The 25,049-nt window shown below is 55.8% G+C and overlaps 1 protein-coding gene and 1 pseudogene across 1 annotated transcript; both read right to left on the bottom strand.

Moving 5' to 3' along the window:
- Positions 1-25,049, bottom strand: part of LOC130038922 (vacuolar protein sorting-associated protein 33A-like) — a 90,228-nt pseudogene that overhangs the window by 21,884 nt on the left and 43,295 nt on the right.
- LOC130038876 (CAP-Gly domain-containing linker protein 1-like) lies at positions 733-23,258 on the bottom strand. The gene is given in 11 exon segments (XM_056130684.1): positions 733-797; positions 10,458-10,713; positions 13,068-13,742; positions 14,133-14,190; positions 15,310-15,413; positions 15,768-15,787; positions 15,790-15,964; positions 19,468-19,690; positions 20,827-20,951; positions 21,905-22,446; positions 23,174-23,258. Coding segments are annotated over 11 exon segments (2,328 nt in total).

The following is a 25,049-nucleotide window of genomic DNA, read 5'->3' on the forward strand; positions in this document are numbered from 1 at the left end:
CAGCCAGACATCAGCACCCACAGTGAGCTCAGGACTGCGGAGGCTGCCTCCCGGACCCGCAGAGTTCCTGACCAAAGCCCGCACCTGAGATTCTGGTTCTGGTATCTGTCCTTGGCCGTCAGGGAAGTGGGGTACGCTGAACAGGACCACCCTGCCCCCGTCTGCTCTGGGCTTTAGCAGTGGTCGGAGCAGGGCAGGACTGGCCCTGCCTTCCGCAGCTGGACCTGTTTTCTTTTTTATTATTTATTCATTTATTTATTTATTTTTTAAATTTTATTTATTTATTTTTATTGAATCACCATGAGAAACTTACAATCTTTCATGTTTGGGCTACAATCACACAATGATGAAACACCCATCCTTCCACCAGTGCACATTCCCCACCACCAATCTCCCAGGTATACCGCCCCCTTCTACACCCTCCCCCTGCCTCCATGGCAGACAACATTCCCCATACTCTCTCTCTACTTTTGGACATTATGGTTTGCAATACAGACACTGAGAGGTCATCATGTTTGTTCCATTATCTACTTTCATCACAAATCTCCCATCCCGACAGATCTGGACCTGTTTTCAACCTGTCTGAAAACCTAACTTGGAGACAAGCTCCCGAAAGAAACGCTGACTTTCACCTTTGGCACACATCGCGTGCAGCTAAGCTGGAGATAACTACAGTCTGGGGAAAAACCGCAGCAAACCCAGGGGCTGGGTGAGTGTAGGCGACGTCCTCTCTCAGAGGCAGCAGATCTGCGCCTCCATGTGGGAGTCCAGGATGGCGAGAGCCTCCGCCATCAGGACTGCACGCCAACAAGGCCCTTGGGGGCAGGCAGCGGTTTCTGCATGAACCCAGGGAAACTGGACCTAAACCCTTCTAGGCTTTCAACCTGAGAGCAGAGCAAATTCCTTTTAGCACTTTATGTACCATCACACTCAGACCTACATCTGAATCCTTTACAATCTCTACCTGGCGATGAAGATCCTGAGATTAGCTACAATTGAGTTGTCTTCAGATTTCTGAATCAGACACAGCTTGCCATGATTAACAAGAAGAAACAGTTCAATATTTGTTTTAAAATTTTTTAATAGTTTTAAATTTTTTTATTCCCACAAAAAAAAATAAAGTCATCATTTGTTCCTTAGATTCACTGAAAGTTTTTTTCCTTCGGGGTGGATGGGTGCACACCTGGCCATGCTCAGGGTTTACCATGGCTCTGGGCTCAGGGTACCACATGGGGTGCCAGGGATTGAACCCAGCTCAGCTGTGTACAAGACAAGATAGTACCAGTTCTACGACTTCCCCGGCCCCTGAAAGAGTGACTTTCCATGGATGGCTGCATAAACATTCCTGGGACATAGGGGGAGAAGGGGAACAGAGGTGATGAGACAGCAGAGGGAAATGGACAAGTGGTTAAATGGGTCATTTATATTTTAAAATTTATTTGTGTATTTATTTTTGCCGGGAGTCACGCCCGGTGATGCACAGGGTTACTCCTGGCTCTGCACTCAGGAATTACTCCTGGTGTTGCTCAGGAGACCATATGGGATGCTGGGAATCGAACCCGGGTCGGCCGCGTGCAAGGCCCTACCCTGCTGTGCTACCGCTCCAGCACTAAGTTGCATGCCAAGACGAGTGTCTTAAAAAACAAAACCAAAATGAAACAAAAAACTACTTCCCGTTCTGACTGATGGATCCTCCTCAAGCCAGGGGCGCCAGCCTTGATTCTGGGGGGCTGTGCGTTGTGGGGAGCGCGGGGGAGGATGGGACTCTGGTGTCTGTGTGCCCCCAACTTGGGAGTTGTCTCCTGCAAATAGCACCAGGGATGAACCGACCATTTGGGACCAGCTGTGGGGAGCTGGGAGGATGATCGGATGGAAGGACCTGAGATGGGAGGCAACCGTGGACGCGCAGGAGACCCCGACAATCGCCACTCAAGAGTACAGAGGAGGGGGCCTCCCCGCAACCAGAACAGACGATGGGGGTGGGGTGGGGGGGTGCGCTGTGTCACAGGGAATTACAGCACAGTAGATTTCATGGGAAACGCATTTCCCTTCCTTGTGTCCTCCATCTTCGGCAGCCTGGCAGTGGGCTGGCCTTGGGGATACTCCTGGCTCCTTGCTGGGGGCTGGGTGGAGGGAGGGAACTCTGCCTCCTGCAAAGCCTGTGCTCCCTGTGGCCCCAGACTTCAGAGCAAAGCTCAGATATGCTTAGGCCCATCTGCCTTTTTCTTTTCTTTTGTTTTGGGGCCACACCTGGTGATGTGAGGGGCTTCCTCCTGGCGATGCGCTCAAGGATCACTCCTGGTGGGGGAGGGTCCACTTGGGATGCTGGGGATCAGGGATCGACCCTGGGTTGGCCTCAAACAAGGCAAGTTCCCTGCCCGCTGTGCTATCCTGCACTTCCCCTATTTGTCCTTTTCATTCTGACATTCGTTTGCATTTCTGCAGGAAGTTCAAATTCTGGGCCTATCTGCCCCACCTCAGTTCAAGATTTTTTCCATCCTGTTGAAGTATGTCTTTTTCTCCTGATACTCTGGTTGAAGTTTTTGTTCTCCTTAGTCATAACAGTACATGCAGAAAACGAATCTGTAACAAGATAGTTCTTTTTTGTGGCACATTTGGCGGTGTTCGGGGCTTACCCCTGGCTCTGTGCTCAGAGAACACTCCTGGCGGTGCTCGGGGGACCATACAGAGTGCAGGAATTAAGCAGCACATGGGCTCCTTTTTTCAAGGTGGCCTTTATAGGGTTTCTCCAACCTGCCCCCACGTAGGGCTTCTTCCCAAGTAAAAATCCGTTGCTAAGGAGGTTACCAGGGAGGTCCAAAAAGAGGAATTTCATGGGGAGGAGGCCTTTATCCTCAGGGTCTGCGGATGGTCTTATCGGGCCTTTGCTTTCTGTATCCACAAGGTGGGTCATTCCTAGAATTCTTCTTCCATGAAACTTTGTTTCATTGCAAAGGGCCTTTCCCCATCTACCTGCCTACATCACAACCATTATTGCCATACTGGTCCCTACTTTGTCCTAAGCATCCTCCGTCACCTACACGTGTGGTTTTCTCCAATCATTGACAAGGCCTCCTGGCCTCCATTTTTCTAGCCTTGGATATCAATCTCGTGTGTGTGTGTGTGTGTGTGTGTGTGTGTGTGTGTGTGTATTATGGGCTGGAGCCATAGCACAGCGGGTAGGGCGTTTGCCTTGCACGCAGCCAACATGGCCGACCCGAGTTCGATTCCTCCGCCCCTCTCGGAGAGCCTGGCAAGCTACCGAGAGTATCTCGCCCGCAAGGCAAAGCCTGGCAAGCTACCCTTGACATATTCAATATGCCAAACACAGTAACAACAAGTCTCACGATGGAGACGTTACTGGACCCGCTCAAGCAAATCAATGAACAACGGGAGGACTGTGACCATATATATCATATTCCACAATATGGGTGCTTACTTATATTTGTGAAGGGACTTGGGAATCATATCCAGCAGTGCTGAGGCTCCTCTGGGCTCTGCTCAGGCATCACTCCTGGAGGGGTTACTGGGGACCCTATGAAGTGCCAGGGAAAAGAATCTGGGTTTGCTGCTTGCTAGGCATCAGCCTTGCCCCAGGGCTCTCTCTCCAATCTACAGTTTACTTACTTACAACGTAGTATTACAGAATACTCACAGTACGATGTAATAATATTTGGATATCCTGCAAAGTAACCATGATTCATGTATAGACCGTTTGAATTCCCTACCATAGATTCTAAGGTCAAGGACTGCTATTGGGTATTATGAAGGCTGACAGTAACAGTCCTACTCAAGTTCTTTTTCCAGAAATCTCAACGTGAGGACATGTGCTTCAAACGTACAGGAGTTGGTGCTTATAAGCATATTTGGTTCTGTTCATTTTGGGTTAATAATATAGCAATGTCCAGTTCTTTCCCAGACTTTATGGATTGATGGTGTTTGTACTGCTTGGTGTCCCTTCATTTTTGTCTTGTGAAGAATCACTGAAGGCATTCATTTTAAGGTACATTGACTAGGAAGCTTTGCAATAATGCAAGAAAGGTTTTGTTTGTTTTGGGGTTTTTTTTTTTTGCTTTTAAACCTCACCCAGTGGTTTTCTTTTCATTTTTTATAATTTTATTGATTGAATCACCATGAGAGCAGTTACAAAACTTTCGCGTTTAAGTCTTGGTCATAAAATGAAACACCCGTACTTTCATCAGGTCCCATTCTCCACCACCAAAAACCCCAGTATAGACCCATCCCACACCCTCCCCCTACCTGTAGAGGAGATAATTTCCATATTACTCTCTCTGCTTTGATTACATTCAATATATTGACACCGGACCCACCATTATTATTTGGTGCTCAGATCTGCTGTAAAGGCAACAGTAGACAATTTGTTTTCTACTCCTGGTTATGAATAACATATGACATCGCGTGGCTGCAGTAGTGGCTGCGCGATTTTGAAATTCCACAATTTTAACCATTAAATCTGGAGGAATTTCTTGCCAAAACCTGCTGGGTTCCAAGATGAAATCAGCAGCCAGAGAGGCCGTTTGTGGGTGACGACTTGGGGTCTCGTTGGGGAGGAAAGGGCCAGCTCCACCCACATCCCGTGAGGCCCTACGTGTCTCGTCACTGTGAGCCCAAACCTGACTGTCCAGTGGCCTCTGGAGGATGGCGGCCAGCGGGCTGCCAGGGGGAACGGGCCAAGGCACGAAATCTATTCCCACCTGGGGTGGCCCAGTGCCTGTAACTTACTTCAGGGACTGGACACATTTCTGCCCAAAGCTGTTGGGTTTCGAGATTTGTTTCTGAGTCTCTGGGATCATGGCCGTTAAGCAGTTCAATCAGGAACCAGAGAGGCCATGCCTCCAATTATATAGCTGGACTGGAGGTGGTTTGTGTCTGTGTCTCCCACATACCTAACTTTTGCCTGTTTACTTTCTTGGTAAACTCTGCCCCACGTTTTTGGGGTCTGGCCCAAGGCACAGCAGCAAATAGGGGGTACCTGGAAGTCTGAAGGCGCCATCAGACTGCTGATGCATTCACCTCACAGGTACAGAGAGACCTGCTGGTGGCACCATACCCCCAACCCAGTGCTTCTTACGGTTTACTCCTGCCTCTGCACTTAGCGATTGCTCCTGCCAGGGCACAGATGACTGGATGGGATTCCTGCGGTTCAACCCAGATCAGCCACATGCAAGATAAGAAACCTACTCACTGTACTACCTCTTTATCCCAAGATAAACACTTTTAAGAAAATGGCATACAGGCACAGAGCAATAGTTCAGCTGGTAGGGCATGTGCTTTGGCCAATCTGGCTTCAATCCCTGACGTTTCGTATAGTCTGCCCAAGCACTGTCAGGAGTGATTCCTGAGTGCAGAGCCATGAATAAGCGCTAAGACATCACCAGGTGTGGCACAAACATAAAGAAAAAGAAATTGGTGTATCAGAATTCCATTGTAGAAACTCTTTGACTTCTTTGACTCTATAGTTCTTGATTGCTAGCCAAAAATCTTTTATAAATAAACCGGAGAATAATCAGTTATCACTGGCAAAAAGGAAATAATTTTATTCAAGTAGATAAAGAACATTGTTTGCTCTAATTTTAATACTGCTTTACATAGTTTGTGAAACAATTTCAATCGTGTTTATTACTCAAAATGTCAATGGATTACGATCTTTCACTGGTGAGACACTTGATAATCTCCAGAGGAAAATACATCAAAAGCATATATACAATTATAGAAGTTCTTATAATCCATGTAGCCCTGATGGTACATTATTTATCACGTTTTACAGAACTAGAAAACATTCAAATGAACATAAAGAGATTCAGACTGGATGATAAACTTCTGATGGTTCAGGTCCTTCATTTAATTTTTTCTGATAAGAAAATCCAAAATTATTAATGTTGAATTTCTCATCATACATTCATCTAAAACCACAGTGGAAAAAAATAAACTTTGTAAAGACAGTAAATTGGTTGTTTTAGGTGTTTCACAAGTAGCTTGCTATCTAATCCAGGAACTGCTGGAGATTTCTGCAGAGTGCAGAGAATGAGGTGGCTGGGCCGAAGTTTTTGTTGTCGTAATTGTTGAGGTCATCCCCGTTCCCTTTGAGAGCCGCCTCGGACATCATCTCCACTTTCATGTTGAGGTCCTGATTCTTTCTTTGGAGGTCCACAATCACGGAATTCAGGAAATCAATCTGTGTTCAAGGAGAGCGTGAGACGGTGAGCCATCTGCGGGAGCCATGGGAGCCCGCCACAGAGGAGGCTGGGCCCCGCTTCCAGTCCCTGCCCCAGGGTTGGAGGCAGCCAGAGCTCCCCTTTCCCTTCCTGAGCGCAAGCTCCCGGGTGCCCAGGGAAGACCCCAGGAAGAGATGCTGGTACCCCTCGGTTCTTCTCAGAGCAGGGAGTCAAGAGGGGTCTTCCCTCTCCTACAAAGACAAACTCACTTCTTTCAAATGAATGGGGCGGGGGGAAATCCCACTTTACAAAAGCAAGCATGACTGTAGGCACAAACATTCATGTTTCACTTGAAAACTGGCAGGCGCGTTGGGTCTGAGTGATAGCACAGCGGGAAAGGTGCTTACCTCGCACGCAGCCAACCCAGGTTTGATTCCTGGCATCCTATAGGGGCCGCCGGAGAGCAGCCAGGAGTGATTAATGAGTTCAGAGCCAGGAGGAATCCTGGAGTATCGCCAGGTGTGGCCCCCAAAGAAAGTGTAAATAAAACCAGAAAAACAGACTGATTCTTTTTCTCCCTCAGGGCAAGTTCTGATGGCCAATCTCTGAGAGTGCCCAGGCCATCCCACACTAGAGCCAAGAAACGCAGATCTCTCTTCCTCCAGCTGAAAACAAAACAAAACAAAACAAAACAAAACATGGAAATGTTCAGTTCCCAACAAACCCATACAGGGTCCACCTGCACAGCCCACATGCAAAGTTCACTTCAGCCCACAAGTGCCCTCCAGGACCACCGGCTGTTAAGTACAGAAGTGCAGGAAGTGAGGGTGTGCGGGAACTCCTCAGGGCACTGGGACCCAGATGGTCCCCTTCCTTGGAGAGGATTCAAACGATAAAGCGCTGCAGACCCGGGTGGGATGGAAGGGGGGTTGGGGAAGGAGTGACATCAAGGAGGCCCCAAGGCTGACTCCTGCTGCAGGCCAGACCCGAGCCTGGTGATGGTAGGTGCAGGCACCGGACTGCAGCCAAGTGTGCAAACCCCGGAGGACCCCACCCAGCTGTCTCCCTTGACAGGAGCAAGAAGCAGGAAGGCAGCCCAGAGGACCAGACTCCCCCAGCTCTGGGACTAGAGCATGCGCAAAGAGGCTGGAAAAGCCACATGCTGGTGGGCGTTTCCATTTGCGACTGAACCTTCCTGGCAGGGAAGAAGCCCTCCAAAGTGGTGTTCGACTCTGGCAAAGTGAAGATTTGCCAATGTGATAGGAGCCCGAAGCCCAGGTTCTGGGAGAGCAGCAAGAGGAAGGGCATTGGAGGGCTCTGGCAAGGACATGACCCCTTGACTGAAGGGATGTGTCCTTGTCCAAGGGGCCTCTCACTCCTTAAGCATCATCTCTTGTGCTGGGAGCGTGTGGGGGTGGGGTTCAGGCAGCATGTGCGCGGCCCCTGGTTCTCACGGGCGCCAGGGGAGCACAGCCCCTTCTTCCTCAGCTTCCCTCTTTTTGGCTTCTGTTATTTTAATGAATCAATTAATTTGGGGAGGGGGTTTTTGGGTCACAATCCGGCGTTGCTCAGGAGTGACTCCAGGCTCTGCACCCAGGAAGTACTCCTGGCGGTGCTTCGGGGACCATATGGGATGCCGGGGATGGAACCTGGGTTGGCCATGTGCAAGGCCAACACCCTACCTGCTATGCTATTGCTCCGGCATCATTCTCGGATATTTTAAATGGTAGATATTCCCCGACTCTTTTGAAGCATACACGCATATATACATATATACATGTCTGTGTATGTATACATGCTTATCTAGAACCTTTGTGGGTAGTCAGTTTGGTTTGTTTGGGGCCACACCCGGTGGGGTAGGGAATAAACCCTAGCTCTGTGCTCAGGGATCACTCCTGGCTAGGGTGGAACAGCTCAGGCTGTCAGCCGTCACTTGAGCCCGGGAAAGTGGGGCTGTGAGTTCAGAGGGCACTGGCTCACCTACAACTGCACTCAGGAATTACTCCTGGCGGTGCTCAGGGGACCATATGGGATGCCGGGGATTGAACCTGGGAATTCGGTGTGTAAGTCAAACGCCCTCCGCGCTGTGCTATCACTATGGCCCAGGATATGGTTTCTCTCAAGGCTGAGGCCGGGCCTACACAGCCCTGGTCACTACCATCACCCACCTTACTCTGCATCATCGCATTGGTGTTCCTGGTGTCCTCCAGGGAGGCCAGGGCCTGCAGGGACGCCTCCCGCTCGGCCAGCAGCTCGGTCTGCTGCGCCTCCAGCAGCGCCTGGTCTTTCAGCAGCCAGTGCAGCTGCCGCTGGAGCTTCGTGGCCTTCTGGCCCAGCAGCTCCTTCTCAGAGCCAAGGCTGTTCAGCTGCTCACGCAGGGCCGACTCCACGCGGGCGGCCTCCTCCTTCTCAGCCGTGAGCTCCTCGATCTCTTGCACCAGCGACTTCTGATCCCGAGCCAGCTCCTCGTAGGAGCACTGCAGCTTCTGGATGATGTTGTCCTTGTCCTTGACCAGGGATAGGTTGTCCAGAACCAGCTTCTTGACATGCTCCTCCAGCTGGCCCCTCTCCTCCAGGCCCTTGTTACACTCGGCCACCAGGCTGCTCTTGCTCATCTGCAGCTCCTCCACCAGGGCCTGCAGCCCCAGCTTGGCGACCTGCAGTGCGTCCTTCTCCGCGCCCACCCTCTGGAGCTCCTCCTGCACCGCCCTGCCCTCTTCCAGCACTTTCTCTTTCTCCGCCTCGAGGGCTTCTCGGTCCAGCCGCTCCTGCTGGCACAGCTTCTCCGCGGCCCACCTGGCCTCGATGACCTTCTCCTTATCCAACCGAATCGCTTGGTTCAACAGCCAGAGCTTCCTCTGCTCTTCCCGCAGCGAAGAGTTTTTGGCCTCCGCTTCTCTGAGTTTCAATTGAAACCACCCTCTCTCGGACTTCAGACAGAGCTTCTCCTTCGCCAGCAATTCATTCTCTGACCTCAGGGCCCTGCGATCCTCTGACATCAGCTCCATCTCTTCTTTGGCCGAGCTTAATAAGCAAGTTAAGGACTGCAGAAACAAAAAGCGGGGAAGAATGGAAACAAGAATGAGATCAAGCAGGCACAAGCAAGCCAAGCACTTCATGTGGCCTAAATACCAGAAATGAAAATGGCAGAGTAGTCTTACCTGCACACGCGTGTATACGCGCACGCGCACACACTCACACACACACACACACAGACTCAGGATGGAGAGGCTCAGACACAGTTAGCTTCTTAGCGTCAACATAACTACCTGCCTATTTTGTGGATGGGGGCCCCACACCTGCTGGTGTTCGGGTCTCGCTCAGGGTTCTGTGTTCAGGGATCACTGCTGGCAGGGCCGGAGGACGGGATGCTGGGGATCAACCCCAAGTTGGCCGAGTACAAGGCAGCACCCTACCCATTCTACTATCAGCCGAGTTGATTTTTGAAATGCCGTCTGAAATGATTCCTGACAGCTCCCCGGAAGGTGTAAGTACAGTTGGATCTTGACATTGGGGCATAAGATTTTTCCCCCCACTTCAATTCTTCTGTTATAAAATCCATCACTCTGTCCTAGAAGGGATGCATTCAAAAACTAGTTTTCAATACAATTCAAAGAACTACAAAAAGTATTTTGTTTTGGAACTTTGTTCAGGAGGGGAAGGGAAAAGCAACCACTGCTTGTCAAACGATTTTCACAGGGACAAACAGAGGCAGGAAATGGACTTAGTCCCAAAAGTTATACACTTTATAGAAAATCCGGACGAATCCACCAAGCTTTGGAGACTGAAGCCAACAGTTTTTGCTTGCCAAACACAGTAACAAGTCTCAAAATGGAGACATTAGTGGGCCCGCTCGAGCCAATCGATGAGCAATGGGAGGGCAGTGTTTGCAGTCATTTGGGAGGGGTCTAGGGGCTCCAGGAGGACTGGCCGCACACGGGTCAGGGTCTCCCTCACCTGCTCTCCCTGCCCGTCAGCAACGGGTTGTGCGTTTTCATTTCTGAGTCTCAATGCACACCACAGTTGAATCGCCATGTACTTTCCAGAACTTTCTGCAGCAAGGGCTATCTTCTCTGTCCAGCTCAGCAGCCATGAGCCGCAGCAGGCTACTGGTGTGTGCTGGGCAGCTGACCGCTGACGGCCATGTTACCGGAATGGGACTGACCTGAGCATGCACACGAGGCTGCTGGCCACAGAACTGGGCCAGCAGGTGGTCCAGAGAGGAGACGTAGCCCTGGCTGCGGTGCGTGGTGGAAAGCGGCCGGGCACCAACACACACACGGGCCATGGCCGCCATCAGCCGCGGCGCTGCACTGCGGCCACCCACCTTGGCCTTGTCGGCTTGTGTCTTCAGCTCGGCCACCTCCCGCAGCAGTCTCCCGTTCTCCGCCTGCACCGCCTGCAGCTTCTCCTTCGCCTGCAGCAGCAGCTGCTGCAGGGCCTGCGGCGCCTCCTCGTGCTGCCCCTGGCTCTCCACGCTGGCCTTGGCGTGCTCGGCCTGTAGAGCCTGGCACTGGCTGCGGCTCACGTCCACCTTCTCCTCCTGCGGGGACCCGGGGGCCACCGTCAGCCGCCGGCCCCCTGCCCGCTCCCAGCACACACGCACAAACACGAACTCACACACACACAACGCAAACACACAAACATACACACTCGCACACACACAGCCCCTCTGCTCTGCTCACCAGCATGCACACACAAACACACATGTACACACACACGTGCGCACACACGGCCCCTCAGCTTGGCCGCTTTCGTTCAAGTTCTCCTGAAGACTATGAAGCGCTAGCCCCTTCCCCTGCAGCTCCTCGGCCAGGCTATCGGCCTACCAGAGTCACAAGGATGGAGTGAATGGACCAAGGAGACAAACAGGAATGGGAAGGGGAAAACAAAACAGAAAACACGTATGAGAATCCCATGACCCAACACAACCCCAAAGAACAGAGGCGTGAGGTGAGCGTGATTGCCTGAAGCTCGCGAAGCCAAGGGCTTGACGCCGGCAGTTCTGGTGATGACTGTCTAGTGGTTATTGGAAACGGCCCAAACAGAGGCGTTTTCTAGACCTAACTTTGGCATGACCAGAAAATAAGAAAGCCTATGAGAAAGACTGACTTTCCAGGGCCGGGGAGACTGCACAAAGGGCTGGAGTACACACCAGGCCCGAGTTGGAACTGCAGCACCACTGGACGAGACTGAGATCGGTCCACAAGCTGAAAAGCCCCACTACTGCTGGGCGGGAGGACCCCAGAGCCCAGAGCATGGCTTGGCGAGGAAGAAGGAAGTAAGCAAGGGAGGAGGGAAGCTAAGGATAGGAAGGAGGGAGGGAGGAAACAGGGAAGAAAGGGAAAGGGAGGGAAGGGAGGGAATAAAAGGTTATCTTTTTTTTTTCTTTTGGCTTTTACGGTCACCCTAAATGCTCAGGAATTTCTCCTTGGCAGTAACCCGGCCAGCTCACCGAGAGTATCTCGCCTGCAGGCAAAGCCTGCCAAGCTCCCCGTGATGTATTCGATATGACAAACACAGTAACAAGTGTCACAATGGAGACGTTACTGGGTCCCCTCGAGCTAATCGATAAACAACGGGAGGGTAGAGACAATGACAGTGACCCTATGGGATGATGGAGATCGAACCCACGTGGGCCGCGTGCAAGGCAAATGCCCTTCCCATTGTACTATCATTCCGGCCCCCAAGATTTACTATCTTGTAGTTTCTTTTCTGTGACTTTAAAAGTTTGAGGGGTTTCAATATGAAATTTAAAATGAAGAACCTCTAATCCACTAGACAGCAGTCACCCGAACTTGACGTTTGTTACATCTTGATGCGAACAAGTGGGTCAGCTATCCCCTGCTGTGTCCTAGGAATTGATTCCATTTGTTTCAGCCGATGTTTCTGGAATGCCAGCCAAGGAGTCCTGAGTCCTGAGAGGAACTCCCGGGGATCTCGGGGCCCTTCTGTTATGTCTGTCAGTCCTGTCTAGAAAGCCCACAGCCCTTCCATCTTGGCCAACAGAGAAGTTTCTCCAACAAAGTGCCCAGCGCGAGGGGAGCGGGGGGGGGGGGGGGTTGAGGGCACGTCCCTGCCACCACAATCCTATAGGAGGAAAAGGGCATCTCTCGGGGCTCCTTGGTGAGAACTGCAGCTTCCTCGGCTTGGCCCAGATCTCACTGTCTCGTCCTTCCCCAGGGTCAGGGCTACCATGAGAGTCCATGCCTGTGGCCAGCAGGGGGCCATGCTGGAAGGCGGACTTGGTCCAAGCACCCCTTAGAGGCTGAAAGGGATGAAATCTCTGCAGGGCTGGGTGGGGGCTTGTGCTGCAGGGAGGGAGGGGCTGGCAATGAGAAATACCAAGATGGGTCACGTCACCAGCCCTGAGGGAGCTCAGAGGCTCAGAGGCATTGAGCACCAGCTGGGAACTGAGGCGCCTCGGGGAGAGGAGGGCAAAGCCCGTCACACGAGCAGGTGGTCAGCAAGGTCAGGGAAATACCCTCGCGGCCTGACTCGAGCCCAAGTGTCTGGGCGGACTCGGCGAGTATGCAGCGGGCCCAAGGGGTGGGGGGCAGAGGTCTGCTCTGGGGGCTCCTATCTTGTTTTCTCACTGGCCTCGTGAAGAATTCTCTGTTTCAGAAAGACCCCAGATGGGCCCGATTAGCCAGGGCCAAGGCTAGCACGGCATCCGGGTGCTGGGGACCAATGACAGCCCCAGAATCGTGCCGACACCTTCTCAGTCCCATCAGAGGGAACCGCACGGGACGTGACCGGGAGACCTGTCAGCACCAAGCCGGAACACGGCGGCGAGCAGACTGACACACAGCATGCAGGGAGCGAGCGTGGAAGTGGGCGAGGGCGCCCGAGTACCAACCTGCAGCTCTCGGCCCGCTTTGCATTCTCTAACTCCTGAATCTGCTGCTCAGCCACCTGGAGCTGCTGCCTGAGCTTCTCCATTCCCAATTGACCTTAGGAACTGGCCTTCCAAAGCCCATCGAGCTGCAAGAGCTTCTGCTGGGTGGCCTCCAGCTGTGCCGTGGCATTGGCCAGGGCCTGGGCTTGCTGACTACACACGGCCCACAACCCGTCCAGGTGCTTTACCTTCGTCTCCGCCTCCTGCAGCTTGTTCAGGGCGTCCTCCATCTCCACCAGGTGCTGGTCCTCGATCTGGTCGAGCTTGGCCCGTGCGGCCTCCAGGCTGTTCTTCTGCTCCTGGGCCATCCTGAACAGCCGCGACCTGAGCGTCTTCAGCTCAGAGGCATGCGCTGCACGCACAGCCGCCTGCTGGGCCTTCAGGCTCTCCACCTCCTGCTGGTACTCGAACTGTAGCCTCTCGATCTGCATCTTGAGCTCGGCCAGCTCGGCCGCCTCAGCGCCCACGCCCTGGCTCACGGATGCCTTCGGCTCGCCCATGGCCTGTTGGTGCGGGGTGATGGCCGTCTCCAGCTTGGACTTCCACAGGGCGATCACGTCCGCATTCTCCTTGTTGGCATGGTCCAGCTTGGTCCTCAGGCACTCGTTCTCCTTGGCGAGCTTCTCAGAGGCCGCCTGCAGGGACTTCACCTCCATCTGGTGGGAAAACAAAATTTCCATGAACTTAAAACAGGAAGGAAAAGAAGCAGAAATAGAAATTTGTCTTTTTCAAACTGACTCTTTGCTTCATCTTGTTTTAAGGAAAACCTTCTAAAAATGGGGTTCTAAAGGATTTGATTTGTGCTGCTCGACTGAAAATCAAAGCTGAGGCAAAGGCATAGACCCGACTGTCAGAACGAGAGAAAAACGCTCATCAAGAACAGCCTCCAGCCCCAAGCAGCAGAGATGTGTCAGCCAGGCCCTGCCAGGTGCATGAACCCAGGTATCCCTGTCTGATTCGGAGTCTCCAGCAGAAGTGGTCCCGGCGGGGTTGGCCAGGCTGCCCCGCATCCTTGCCTGCACCCTGCAAGCCTCCGGGACCTGCCCGGGCTTTACCTCCAGGTCGCCTTTGGTGATGGACTCCTCCTCGACTCGGAACTGGAGGTCTTCCACTTTCCTGTGGGGGAGAGGGAGACGTTGTGAGGGGCGTCACTGCTGCGCCCCAAGAGGGCCACCATCTTGTAGATGCACCTGACCCAGCCCCCGGCTCCACACACAGGAGGGCTGAGAGAGTCGGGGAGGGCCAGAGCGAGAGTACAGCAGGCAGGGCGTTTGTCTTGCACGTGGCCGACCCGGGTTCAATTCCCAGCATACCACTGTGGACCCCGGAGCAATGCCTGGAGTAATTCCTGAGTGCCGAGGCAGGAGTAACCCCTGAGCATCGCTGGGTTGACCCAAAAAGAAAAAAAAAAGAAAGTCAGCGAGTCCCCTCAGCTTCGAGCACTGGGTGGGACCCGCAGGCTACAGGAGGAAGTTAGGCCGAGCCAACACCAGGTGCAGTGTCATATCAACCCTTTCTGCCTCGCAGCTAACAGAGGTGGTTAAAAACTGACCCGCGGCGCCTGCCAGTCCCTCCCAGCCAGCGCCTGTCCCCACATCAGGACAACAACTGAGCCCCTGGGGGAGAAGCAGCCAATGACTCGGGGGCGGGGGAGAGGGGGAGGCGGGGGGGAGGGGCTCCCAGTGACTGTCGAGTTGGCATGTGGAGCTGAGGGGCTGAGCCAGGCACTCGCAGTGCCCCTGGGCACCACAATGCCGGGAGCCCACCTGAAAAGGCGGTCTCGGCCAGCACCCCGTGTCCATCTGTCTGCAGCCAGGCCTCAGCCCCGCGTCCGTCTGTCTGCAGCCTGGCCTGAGCCCCATGTCTGTCTGTCTGCACCCCGGCCTGAGCACCACATCCATCTGTCTGCAGCCTAGCCTGAGCCATGTCTGTCTGCTGTCGTGCCCCATGTTTACTGTGGGTTTCCTCCTGCCTGGGATTTCACCACAGGGACTCCCACAGGGCCCCACTGGGTTAGGACAGTTCCTTGCCACCCAGCACAGGCCTCCTGAATACCAGGCCAGGTGGACACAGCAGGGAGGGCCGGGGGTGGCTTGGCTCCACTGAGTTCCGCCCCCAGTCCTCCCGGTGAGGCCGTGTTCAGGACTGGGCACCCGTTGGTTTCTGGTTCTCACAGTCCTGGAAGGCCAGGAGTGCCCCACCCGAGGGAGCCCCCAGCTCCGGGCACGGCCTCACCTCTTCTCCTCCTCCAGCTGGTTCAGCAGCTCCACCTTCTCCCAGTCGGCCGCTTCCAGCATGGCCCGCAGCTCGTCGTTCTTGGCCTCCAGCTCCAGGACGTGCTGTAGAGGCAACGGCGCGTGAGTGGCCTCGCCCGCCCCCTACAGCCCTCTGTGGGCTGCCATCGCCATCTGTCACCACGGCAAGCTGAATGCATCTCCCACCTAAGCTACAGCGTTTCTGGAAGGCCAGAGGGGAACCACACCACGAAAGCACCGATGCGGACAACTCGGCACTCCCTAAACCCCCACAGGGCGAGCAGAAGGCGCATGCGATCAAACCACGCGCCGGATGCCACCGCAACGACGGCAGACGGGGCCCCACGGCCTCTCCTTGCACCGCCTGCACCAATCTGGCGCCCAGCCTCTACCGCAGGCGTCTCGCGGCCCCAGCACTGCCGTCTGCACAGACGTCACCTGGCCGTGCCCGTTCCGGCCAGGGCCACCTCCTGCTCTATCTCCCCCATGTGGCTCGTGGCCTTGGCCACCTCCGCCCGCTCTAGGTCCCGCTCGGCCAGCAGCTTCTCAATGTGCTGCTGCTTCTCCTTCAGCGCCTCCTGGAGGGCGGTGGTGCCGGAGATCTTGTGCGCGTAGCGGGAGGAGGTTTCCGGCAACTGCAAAGGAAAAAGAGACGTGAAGGGGATGGGGCCGGCCGACACGGGCATGCTCGCGGTGATCCTCGGCAAAGCACATGGAGCAGTGCTGCATCCTTGCATATGGGCCAGCGACTCTCAGCAGAAACGTCTTGAAACCTTCCCGAAGATCCTTGGACGGGACCTGGGTTCCACTGACCTCGGGCCTCGTGGGAATCCAGAGATCTTCTGCAGAGCCGGAGGCAGCCCCCTCCACAGTCCGCTCTGGCCTGAGCTTCCTTAAGGATGAGCCCTCGGCATGAGCTTGAGGCCAGCTCCAGCATCTTCAGCCTTGCAGGTCCGTCAGGGTCTCCCTGGGCAGCCTGTCCCTTCTCTCTTCCTTTTCCTTCCAGCTCACCTCGCTCTCCCGGGCACCCGCCCCATGCCTGAATAGCAGTAACCAGAGACTCTTGTCTCTGGGAATGGCCCCGTGCCCCCGGGGGTCACTGGGTGTGACCCTATAAAAGACCCCTGTGCCATCTGCCTTCGAAAATGGGGGATGAGAGGCTAGAATGATAAAGTTGCGGGAAAGGCGCTGGCCTTGCATGCCGCTGACCCGAGCTGGATAACAGGTACCCACCCCATAGGGTCCCGAGCCCACCAGGAGTGACTCCTGAGTGCAGAGTCCAGAGTAAGTCCTGAGTATTGCTGGGGCATGGCCAAAGTCCAGGGAAAAAAAAAGGAAAAGTGGTGGGTGAGAATGTGTGAGGGCTCACGCCCAGCGAGCAGGACAGCAAGGGCAGCTCAGGGAAAGACCAAGCACAAAGGGAAGGAGAGAAGAGGCAAAGACAGTGAGGAGGGGAGGGGAGTGGGCTGAAGGGCTGCGGGGACCGGGGGTCCTGTCCGTTCTATCCTGGGCTCGTGGTTGCTCATGGTCGCTCTGCAGACCCAGATCCCTCTCTGCACAACGGCCCCTGCAGGAGGGGACAAGGCGGGACCTGATCTTCATTCTTCGGGCACATGGTGGCGGGGGCTGCGGCGGGGGTGGCCAGGACTTCCGCTCCTTCTGCCCGGCCATCCCTGTTCCATCGCCCTGCTGCGGTCCAGCCACAGGTTCTCTTGCCACTTTCCCGCATCATCTGAGCTGCTGCCAAACGCCTCCTGACCGACTGGCCCAGCAGGGCCCAGGCTGTCCACTGCTGCTTTGCCTGCTGGGAGCTCTTGAGCCACCTGGTTCTGTCCGGAGAGCGGGATCATCCTTGCCTGTGCATAAGGACCTGGCCGTGATTTCCCGATACACTTAAAGTATATCTGGTCCGATTAGATGCCCTCCCCAGGGCCAAAGAGTCTGTTGGGGGGGGGGGGAAGGTGCTTGCAGAGGTTCAAGATCCAGCACCATCAGGAGTGACCCCACCCCCCAAGCAGAGAGCCAGGAATAAGCCCTGAGCACCCCTGGGTGTGGCCCCAAAACCAAATAATAACTAAAATTTCTAGGAGCACACGAGCTCTCGGGCCAGCCATGCGCAGTGCTCCCGGGAACTGCGGTCAACTCGGATTTCAAGGGGTGGCTGGGAAGAGCTTGCCAGCCTTGGGGGTCTAACACCAAGACCCGGGCTCAACCCCCCTCCACCGGGAGCAGCCCCCAAGCACCACGCCTGGAGTCCCTGAGCACTGCCAGGTGAACCCCAAAGAGCAAAAATAAAAACAAGGAAAGGCGGGCGGCGGTGTTCCCTGTGCCTCCTGGCTTGAGCGGGTGGGGCAGGCCAGATGCACGCGCTTCCTGGGCCCGAGACAGCTCCCTGAGGAAACCAGCACAGGAGCGATGGTCTTCTTTCAGCCAACTATGGAGACGAGACTGTGAGGTTCAGGCACCGGAGCAGGGAGAAAGCAGCACCCCTAGCATGGGGGGAGGCGCGTGCTGAGGGGCTGGGTAAGGTCGGGGCCAAGAGCTGAACTCAGGATGCTGATGCCAAAGCCTCTGCCCTGCGCGTGGTTTGTGAGGCCCCAGGCTCCATCCCAGCAAGGCCAGGCCTTCTGTGGGAGCCTGGTACCTCAGAAGAGCAACTCAGCCAACAGACGAACAGGGAGGCCTCCACAGGGCACGCACGGACCCGTGTACATGTATGTATGCATGCATGTATGTTCTGGTGGGCATATCTACACGCACCTGTGTGCATGTGCACGTTGTGTTTATGCATGTATGTGCCTGTGTGTGTATACCCATAAGCCTGTGTATACACGGTATGCACTACGTGTACATGTATGAGTGACTGTGTGTATGAACGCTTGTGTGTGCACTTATGGAATTATGTTGTCGAGGTATACTTCCGTGAAGCCACACAGAATCTTTCTATATTCCTGTCATAGACGCTAACGGTGATGTTCAGTTTAGGAGTGAGCTCCACCCTGCATAAAGATATGCAAGGCAGGGGCCAAAGAGCTGGAGAGCGAAGCCCCAGCGCTGCCCAGGGTCAATCCCGGAGGCCCGCCAGGAATAATCCCGAGCACAGAGGTGGGAGAAAGCCCTGAGCTCTGCCAAGTGTGACCCCAAAAGAGAACAAAACAAGACAGCGGGGGGAGGCTGGAGATACGTCTCAGGCGTGGGGCTCTTGCTTGGAGGTGGGAGGCCCCGGCACAACCCCAGCACTGCAAATGGCCCCTTGAAGCACTGTATGGTATGGCCCACAGTCAAGCAGAAAAACAAAACCAAATTCCACAAATGGGCTGGCTCGCGAGGGAAGGAGAGGGGCTTCTGAGTCTGCTCCCCTCCTAAATGGTGAGGCGAAGGGAAGGAGGAGTCGGACCTGAGGATGCAGGTGGGGCAGGGAAACCTGGTGGTGGTCGAGCAAGACAGGACTGGCCCCAGGCCTGTGCCCACGGCGCGTGGCCTCCTGGCTCCCGTTCCCGTGTCATCTGTTTTGTATCTTCCGTTGCACACACACTCACTCCCTCCTCTTCCGCATCGAGGGTCAATGCACGGAGCAGAGGCAGCGGCAGGAAGCGCAGCCCCCAGCAAAGTCATCCCCCCGGGACACACTCTCCATCGTGGGCCCGTTTCCCTGTGGACAATATCTCAGGGCACCCTTGCATATTCAGACACACTTTAGTGTTTATGACTCAGATAGACGTGAGGGGAGAAGCCACGAGGCCCAAGCTTTGAATTGAGGCACCGCAATGGACAGAAGTCGAGGCCACTCTGCATGTGGACAGCGGTGCAGAGGGACAGGAGGGAGCAGGGAGAGACGGAGAGAGCAAAGAAGCAAGATGAAGGGCCAAGCGTTCCCCAGAGTCTCTGGGCCCTGCTCTGACCCTCAGGCACCCCTTCAGCTACCCCACTTCATCCCTAAGGTGGCCTGAGGCCAGAGAGGAGCCCTGAGCACCCCAGGAAAGGCCCATCCCTGCTCCTGTCACCTGTGGTGGCTGGGAAGCCACTCGCCTGCCACCCGGAGCTGCTCAGCCCACGTGCTCCTGCTCCGCCTCTTGCCCCTGGGGCTGTGGGAGTCTGTGGGGGCCCGAGCACCCCGCAGTGGTGGGGGGCTTCTTACTAGTCCCGTGCGGCCGGGCCTGCTGCTCACGGATGAGGCCCCGGAGCTGACGGAGCTGAGCGAGGAGGCCGAAGGGCTGCGCTTCAGGCTGGCGGGGGTGGTGGCCATCACACGCCTCACAGCGGCCACCTTGCCCTTGGCCGGCGTCGTGGACGGGAAGCCGATCTTGGTGACTTTGTGAATGGGAGCAAACAAGCCATACTTGGGCTGACACTGGAAGTACCTGCGGACAACGAGGAGGGGGGGACAAAAACACCTTCGGCAAGAGACCAAGAGACACAAGCGCCGACCCAGAAGTCCACTGAGTCCCACAGTCTCACACCCCCACAAACGAACACGCTCCCACAGCCCCACATGCCCACACACTCACACCCCGACAAACACACTCACACACGCACCCCAAACAACACTCCCACACTCTCACACTCCCACCCCAACAAACACACTCACACTCACACCGCAACAAACACACTCACACTCACTCCCCAACAAACATCATACCCTCCACCAGCCCACACTCACACACACTCACAACCCAACAAACACACACACACCCCAACCAACACTCCCACACATAAACACCACAACCAACACACACTTACACTCACACCCCAACCAACACTCCCACACTTCCACACTCTCACAGCCCAACAAACACACTCACACCCCAACCAACACTCCCATACTCTCATACTCCCACCCCGTCAAACACACACACACTCACACCCCAACAGACACTCCCACATGTCCACAGCCCCACACTCACACACACTCACTCCCCAGAAACACACATACTCACACCCAAACCAACACACACTCACACTCACACCCCACCGACACTCCCACACCCACACACACTCACACCCCAACCAACACTTCCACACACCCACAGCCCCACAGTAACACACACGCACACCCCAACCAACACTTGCACGCTCTCAAACCAACACTGACACGCTCTCATTCCCCCACAAACACGCTCACACCCCCACCAACACTCTCATGCCCACGCCCCCACCAACACTCTCACAGCCCCACACTCACACGCTCACATACACACTCCCTCATACATTGACACCCACACTCTCTCGCACGCCGCCCACCCCCACCACGCAAACCAAGGGCGATTCCAAGCAGCCTCCCTGGCATCTGAAGGGCGACAGCAGGCCCGGGGGTTCCTGCGGCCCGAGCACAGCTGCATGTAGGGGGCCCCAGGCTGTCCCCACATCCCTGCAGGGTCCCCGAGTGCCAACGGAAGTGGCCCCGCCTAAGAACCAAGAGAAGTGGCCTGCAGTCCCCTCAGCGCCTCCCGGGCACCCTGCATGGCCCCAGACTGTCTGGGGGGGCAGGGGGACCCACCTCGTTCCGGCCACGGCACCATCGTTCTTGCCCAGTGGCTTGTCCAGCTCTACGCCGAACCAATCCCCCTTGGCGAAGTCCGTCTCCCCGAGGAAGCGCACCACACCGGCCTCCATGCCTCCCACCTGCCGGAGGGATGGAGGGACGTGGGTCAGGCACCCTGGACTGCGCACAGCGCCCCCACCCCCGCAAACGAACATTCTGGCTTCAGAGTCGGGATTTCCTGAAGAAACCCCAAAGGTCAAGGTGCCATTTCCCCCCGCAACCCCTACAGGGTGAGCAGACACTGCTGCTCAGTGTCCAGGCAAGGCAGCGGCATTCACACCCACTCGCTGTCACTGGTGGCCTGGCTGACCAAACCCCCGGGAATCTCAGACCCAGGCCAGCCACCTGGTGTGGCGAGGGGGTCGCTGCCCCGTGGGTGTGGGAGCGGAGCAGTGGCAACCCCACCGCTGGAGAACAATTAAGCCAGAAACCAGCTAAAGGAAAGTGACTATGCTCGTATCTTAGCAGAGTTCGATTTTCCAGTTCTCCTTCACTATGCCTTGGCTTGACGCTTGGCTCCCGGGACACAGAGCAAAACAGAATCAAAGCGCTGGACAATGATGGGAATGCTGACAAACAGGGCTGGAGAACCAGGGGAAGGGCACTGGCTTTGTGTGCGACCACCCTGTGACGCCCCAAGCAAAAACATCGAAAACCAGAGAAATAGAACCGATATCCAACTTTGTTCATTGGTTTGTTTTTGAGTCACAGTCAGAGTGCTCAGGGCTTACTCTTGGCTTGGTGCTCAGGGATCCCTCCGGGATGTGCTTGGGGGACTGTACATGGGACCAAGACTTAAACCCCGGGTCAGAGGCGTGCCAAGCATGACCCCTCCCCACGGCATGACCCCTCCACCCTGTTTTGGCTAAACTGGCAAAACTGGCAGCATCCCCGCACGCATCCATCACACTGGAAACTGCAGGACCAGGCGTCCCGGCTGCTCCTGCTTCCACCCAAACCGCGAATCTGGAGGAACTGATGGACCAGACAGGCGAATGGACAGCCACCCGCGACCGCTGCCCTCGGCACTCACCAGCACCCGGTCCCCAAGCTTAAGCTCCCGCTCCCCTTTCTTGAGGGAGCTGGCCTCAGAGAGGTTGGAGATGGACTCGCTGGCCGTCCTGGTCAGGCTGCTGATGTGAGGGGTGGCCGGTGACTCCTTCGCGGGGGACTGGGGCACCTTCGCGGTGCTGGCAGGGGCCGGGGAGGCCGACAGGGGCGGTGTGGCCCAGGCGGCAGGCGCTGGCTGCCGGCAGTTGGTCTCATCGTCGGCCTGCAAGCTCCTACTCAGCTTGGACGGCCGGGTGAAGATGCCCTTCAGCGGCTCGCACTGGAAGTAGCGCACACCCGCCACCGAGCCGTCGTTCTTGCCGATGGGCTCGTCCAAGACGATCCCGGCCCACTGACCAGGGGCAAACTGGGTCTCCCCGAGGAACTGGATGAATCCAGGCTTGTTCCCGTTCACCCAGACTCGTTCCCCGACCTGGAAGTCGCCCACAAACTCCTCCTGCATCTCCGAGGAGGGGGCGATGGGGGTTTTTTCCCCAGGCATGGTCTTCTCAACGGGAGCAGCAGCTGGAAGAGCAGAAAGGGTCAGAAGGGACAGGAAGGGCCTGTGCAGGTCCAGTTAAAGTGTGGTTGGGGGGGAGGGACACCCAGCAGTGCTCGGGATTACTCCCAGCCAATGACGGGGGCTGCTTGTGGCGAAGCCTGGCTGGGCCTGCCGTGAAGCGGACGTGCTCACCTACCGCAGCATCCCAGGCCGCAGTCATACTTTGGGCAGCTCAGGGGAAATCTTTGGATACACCCCGTGATACTACGGACCAAGCCAGGTGAAAGCTCGAACCCAGTGTCTTATTTCTGCTGTGTCCACTGGCCCATCTTCTTTTTCTTTTGGGCGGGGAGCAACCCAGCCAATGCTCAGGGCCTATTTCTGGTTCTACGTTCAGGGTTACTCATGGTGAGGTTGAGGGTGTAGAGTCACATGGGGTGCCAGTTGCCCTCCCCACTGTACTGTGGCTTTGGCCGGCAATGAGGCCCTCTAGTCCAGGTGAGTCCACCTCCCTAAGCCTGTCCCCAAGCCTGGGCAAGGGAGCTAGCAGTTAGAAGGGAGCGTGTTGGTCGCCTCAGCTGTCACCGGTTGCCGTGACAGTAAACTCACAGAACGTGACACTCGTGTGTGAGAGCTGTCCCCAGAGCCATGGACTTGTCTACAGCTCAGGGAGTCCTTCCCGGGCGAGGACTCGGGATGGGGTTCCCGGGTGGGAATGAGTCTCCCTTGGCCTGGACTGAGCGCACTTACCGGCCGAGGGTGCCTTCAGGGCCCAGCTCCCATGCTTGAGGATCTTGGTGGGGGACTTCAGCCCGCTGGGCCTCAGCAGACTCATGGTCAGGCGGTCAGACGCTGCCGCGGCCACTACCAGGCCCCGACCATCGAGCCCACTGTGGGGCCTTCTGAGGCACACTCGTTCTCAGGACTAAATCTCTGAAGAGCAGAGGAGAGAGTCTGTCTCAGGGGAGCGACCACAGCAGCTTCCGGAGCCCAGAGAGCTGCCAGTCTGGCACTCGCCACCCCGAGTGCGACCCCCAGTCTCCCGCACAGCCCCCTGAGCCCACCAAGTGTCATTCCTGCGCAAAAACTCAACCCAAAACAGACAAACAAACAACTGCCGATTCAGGGCCAGAGAGCAGAGGGGACAGGTACTTGCCCTGCGGGCAGTTGACCATCACGCCCTCCCTGCCATCACTCCCACCACCAAACACATTCAGGAGCCAGAAATCATCCCTAAGTACCGCGAGTGTCACTGACCACCTCCCCGTCCAGACACTGACGAGCCGGCAGGCGACTCAGCAGTGATGGCTGGTCTTCTGTGTGCGTGTGTGCGTATGTGTATGTGCGAGAGGCCCGGGGTTACACGTAGAAGCTAAGGCAAGCAACAGGCACACTTTTTTCTATGGGCTGAGAACTGCCAGGGAAAAGGGCCCAGCAAGACTGCGCCATGGGGGGCTGGAGAGCGATAGCACAGTGGGAAGGGCATTTGCCTTGCACGCGGCCGACTCAGGTTCGATTCCCAGCATCCCATATGGTCCTCTAAGCACTGCCAGGAGTGATTCCCGAGTGCAGACCCAGGAGTAACCCTGTGCATCACCAGGTGTGACCCAAAAAGAAAAAAAAATTGCGCCAAAGGGGAGCGAAGGAGTTTTCGGCGTTTCCTACGTTCCTTGTGACGCTGCCCAAGTTGGATAACCACAAGGCAGTATTAACTCCATTTCTTAACCCACAGGACTGAGGCAGACAGGTAGATGGGGGAAGCGTCCCCATGGCAATGGAACTCCGAGGAAGTCAACAAAAGCTTTATGGCCACCAAAAGACCACCTGAGGGCACGGAACCCAAAGTCTGGTCAAAATTAACCCACATTAGGAGGCCCAGAGCAGGCTGGACCCCCCGAGGGAATAGGAACAAAGCCCAGGAAAGGAATTTCTAAGAGGACCATGGACCACTCAACTCTACCCCCTTGGCAACCACCCTAGCAACGGACTGTAGGTAGCTAGAAACTCCCACCAGGGGCAGCCTGGGGAAATCCCTAGATTAGCCACCTTGAACCAAGGGAGGGCGCTCATGTGTGCCCGAGCCCAGGTACTGCTCTTGCCTATGAGGTCGGTCATGTGACGGGCTTCTCCCCTCCTGAGGTGTGGACTTTCAGACCTAATGCAACCTAGCAACATAACATGTTCAGTGGCTTTCTGCACCTCTGGAGAAGCCGCACTCTCTCTCGAGCGTGTTACTCCCTCCCTCCTTCCCCTTCCTAAAGGCCTCCAAATAAAATGTTTCTGCTTCATGCTCATCTCCTGAAATGCTTTTCTGCGAGAAGGACAAAAGCCCGGGGGCCTGAGGAGGTCGAGGATCGACTCCCTTTCCCTGTAAAGGGCAACCCCTCACTCTGGCCCAAGACCCCGGGAAGGCCTAGTGGGCGTCATGGGGCTGGCGGGGCTCATCGCACTCAGCAGTGCCAGCGCTCCAGCCAGTCCCGGGGGAGTGATATCTTCTCCTCTGCTTCTCATCAGCCCCCCATGAGGGCCCACTGACTTCAGAGTCATTCCATATTTCAATAGAGAAGTCCGCAAGGGGCAGAGAGGCAGGACAGTGGGGAGCGCACTTGCCTTATATCCAGTTGTC

Source organism: Sorex fumeus, unplaced genomic scaffold, assembly GCF_029834395.1.
Source record: "Sorex fumeus unplaced genomic scaffold, SorFum_2.1 ptg000081l, whole genome shotgun sequence".
Lineage (NCBI taxonomy): Eukaryota > Metazoa > Chordata > Mammalia > Eulipotyphla > Soricidae > Sorex > Sorex fumeus.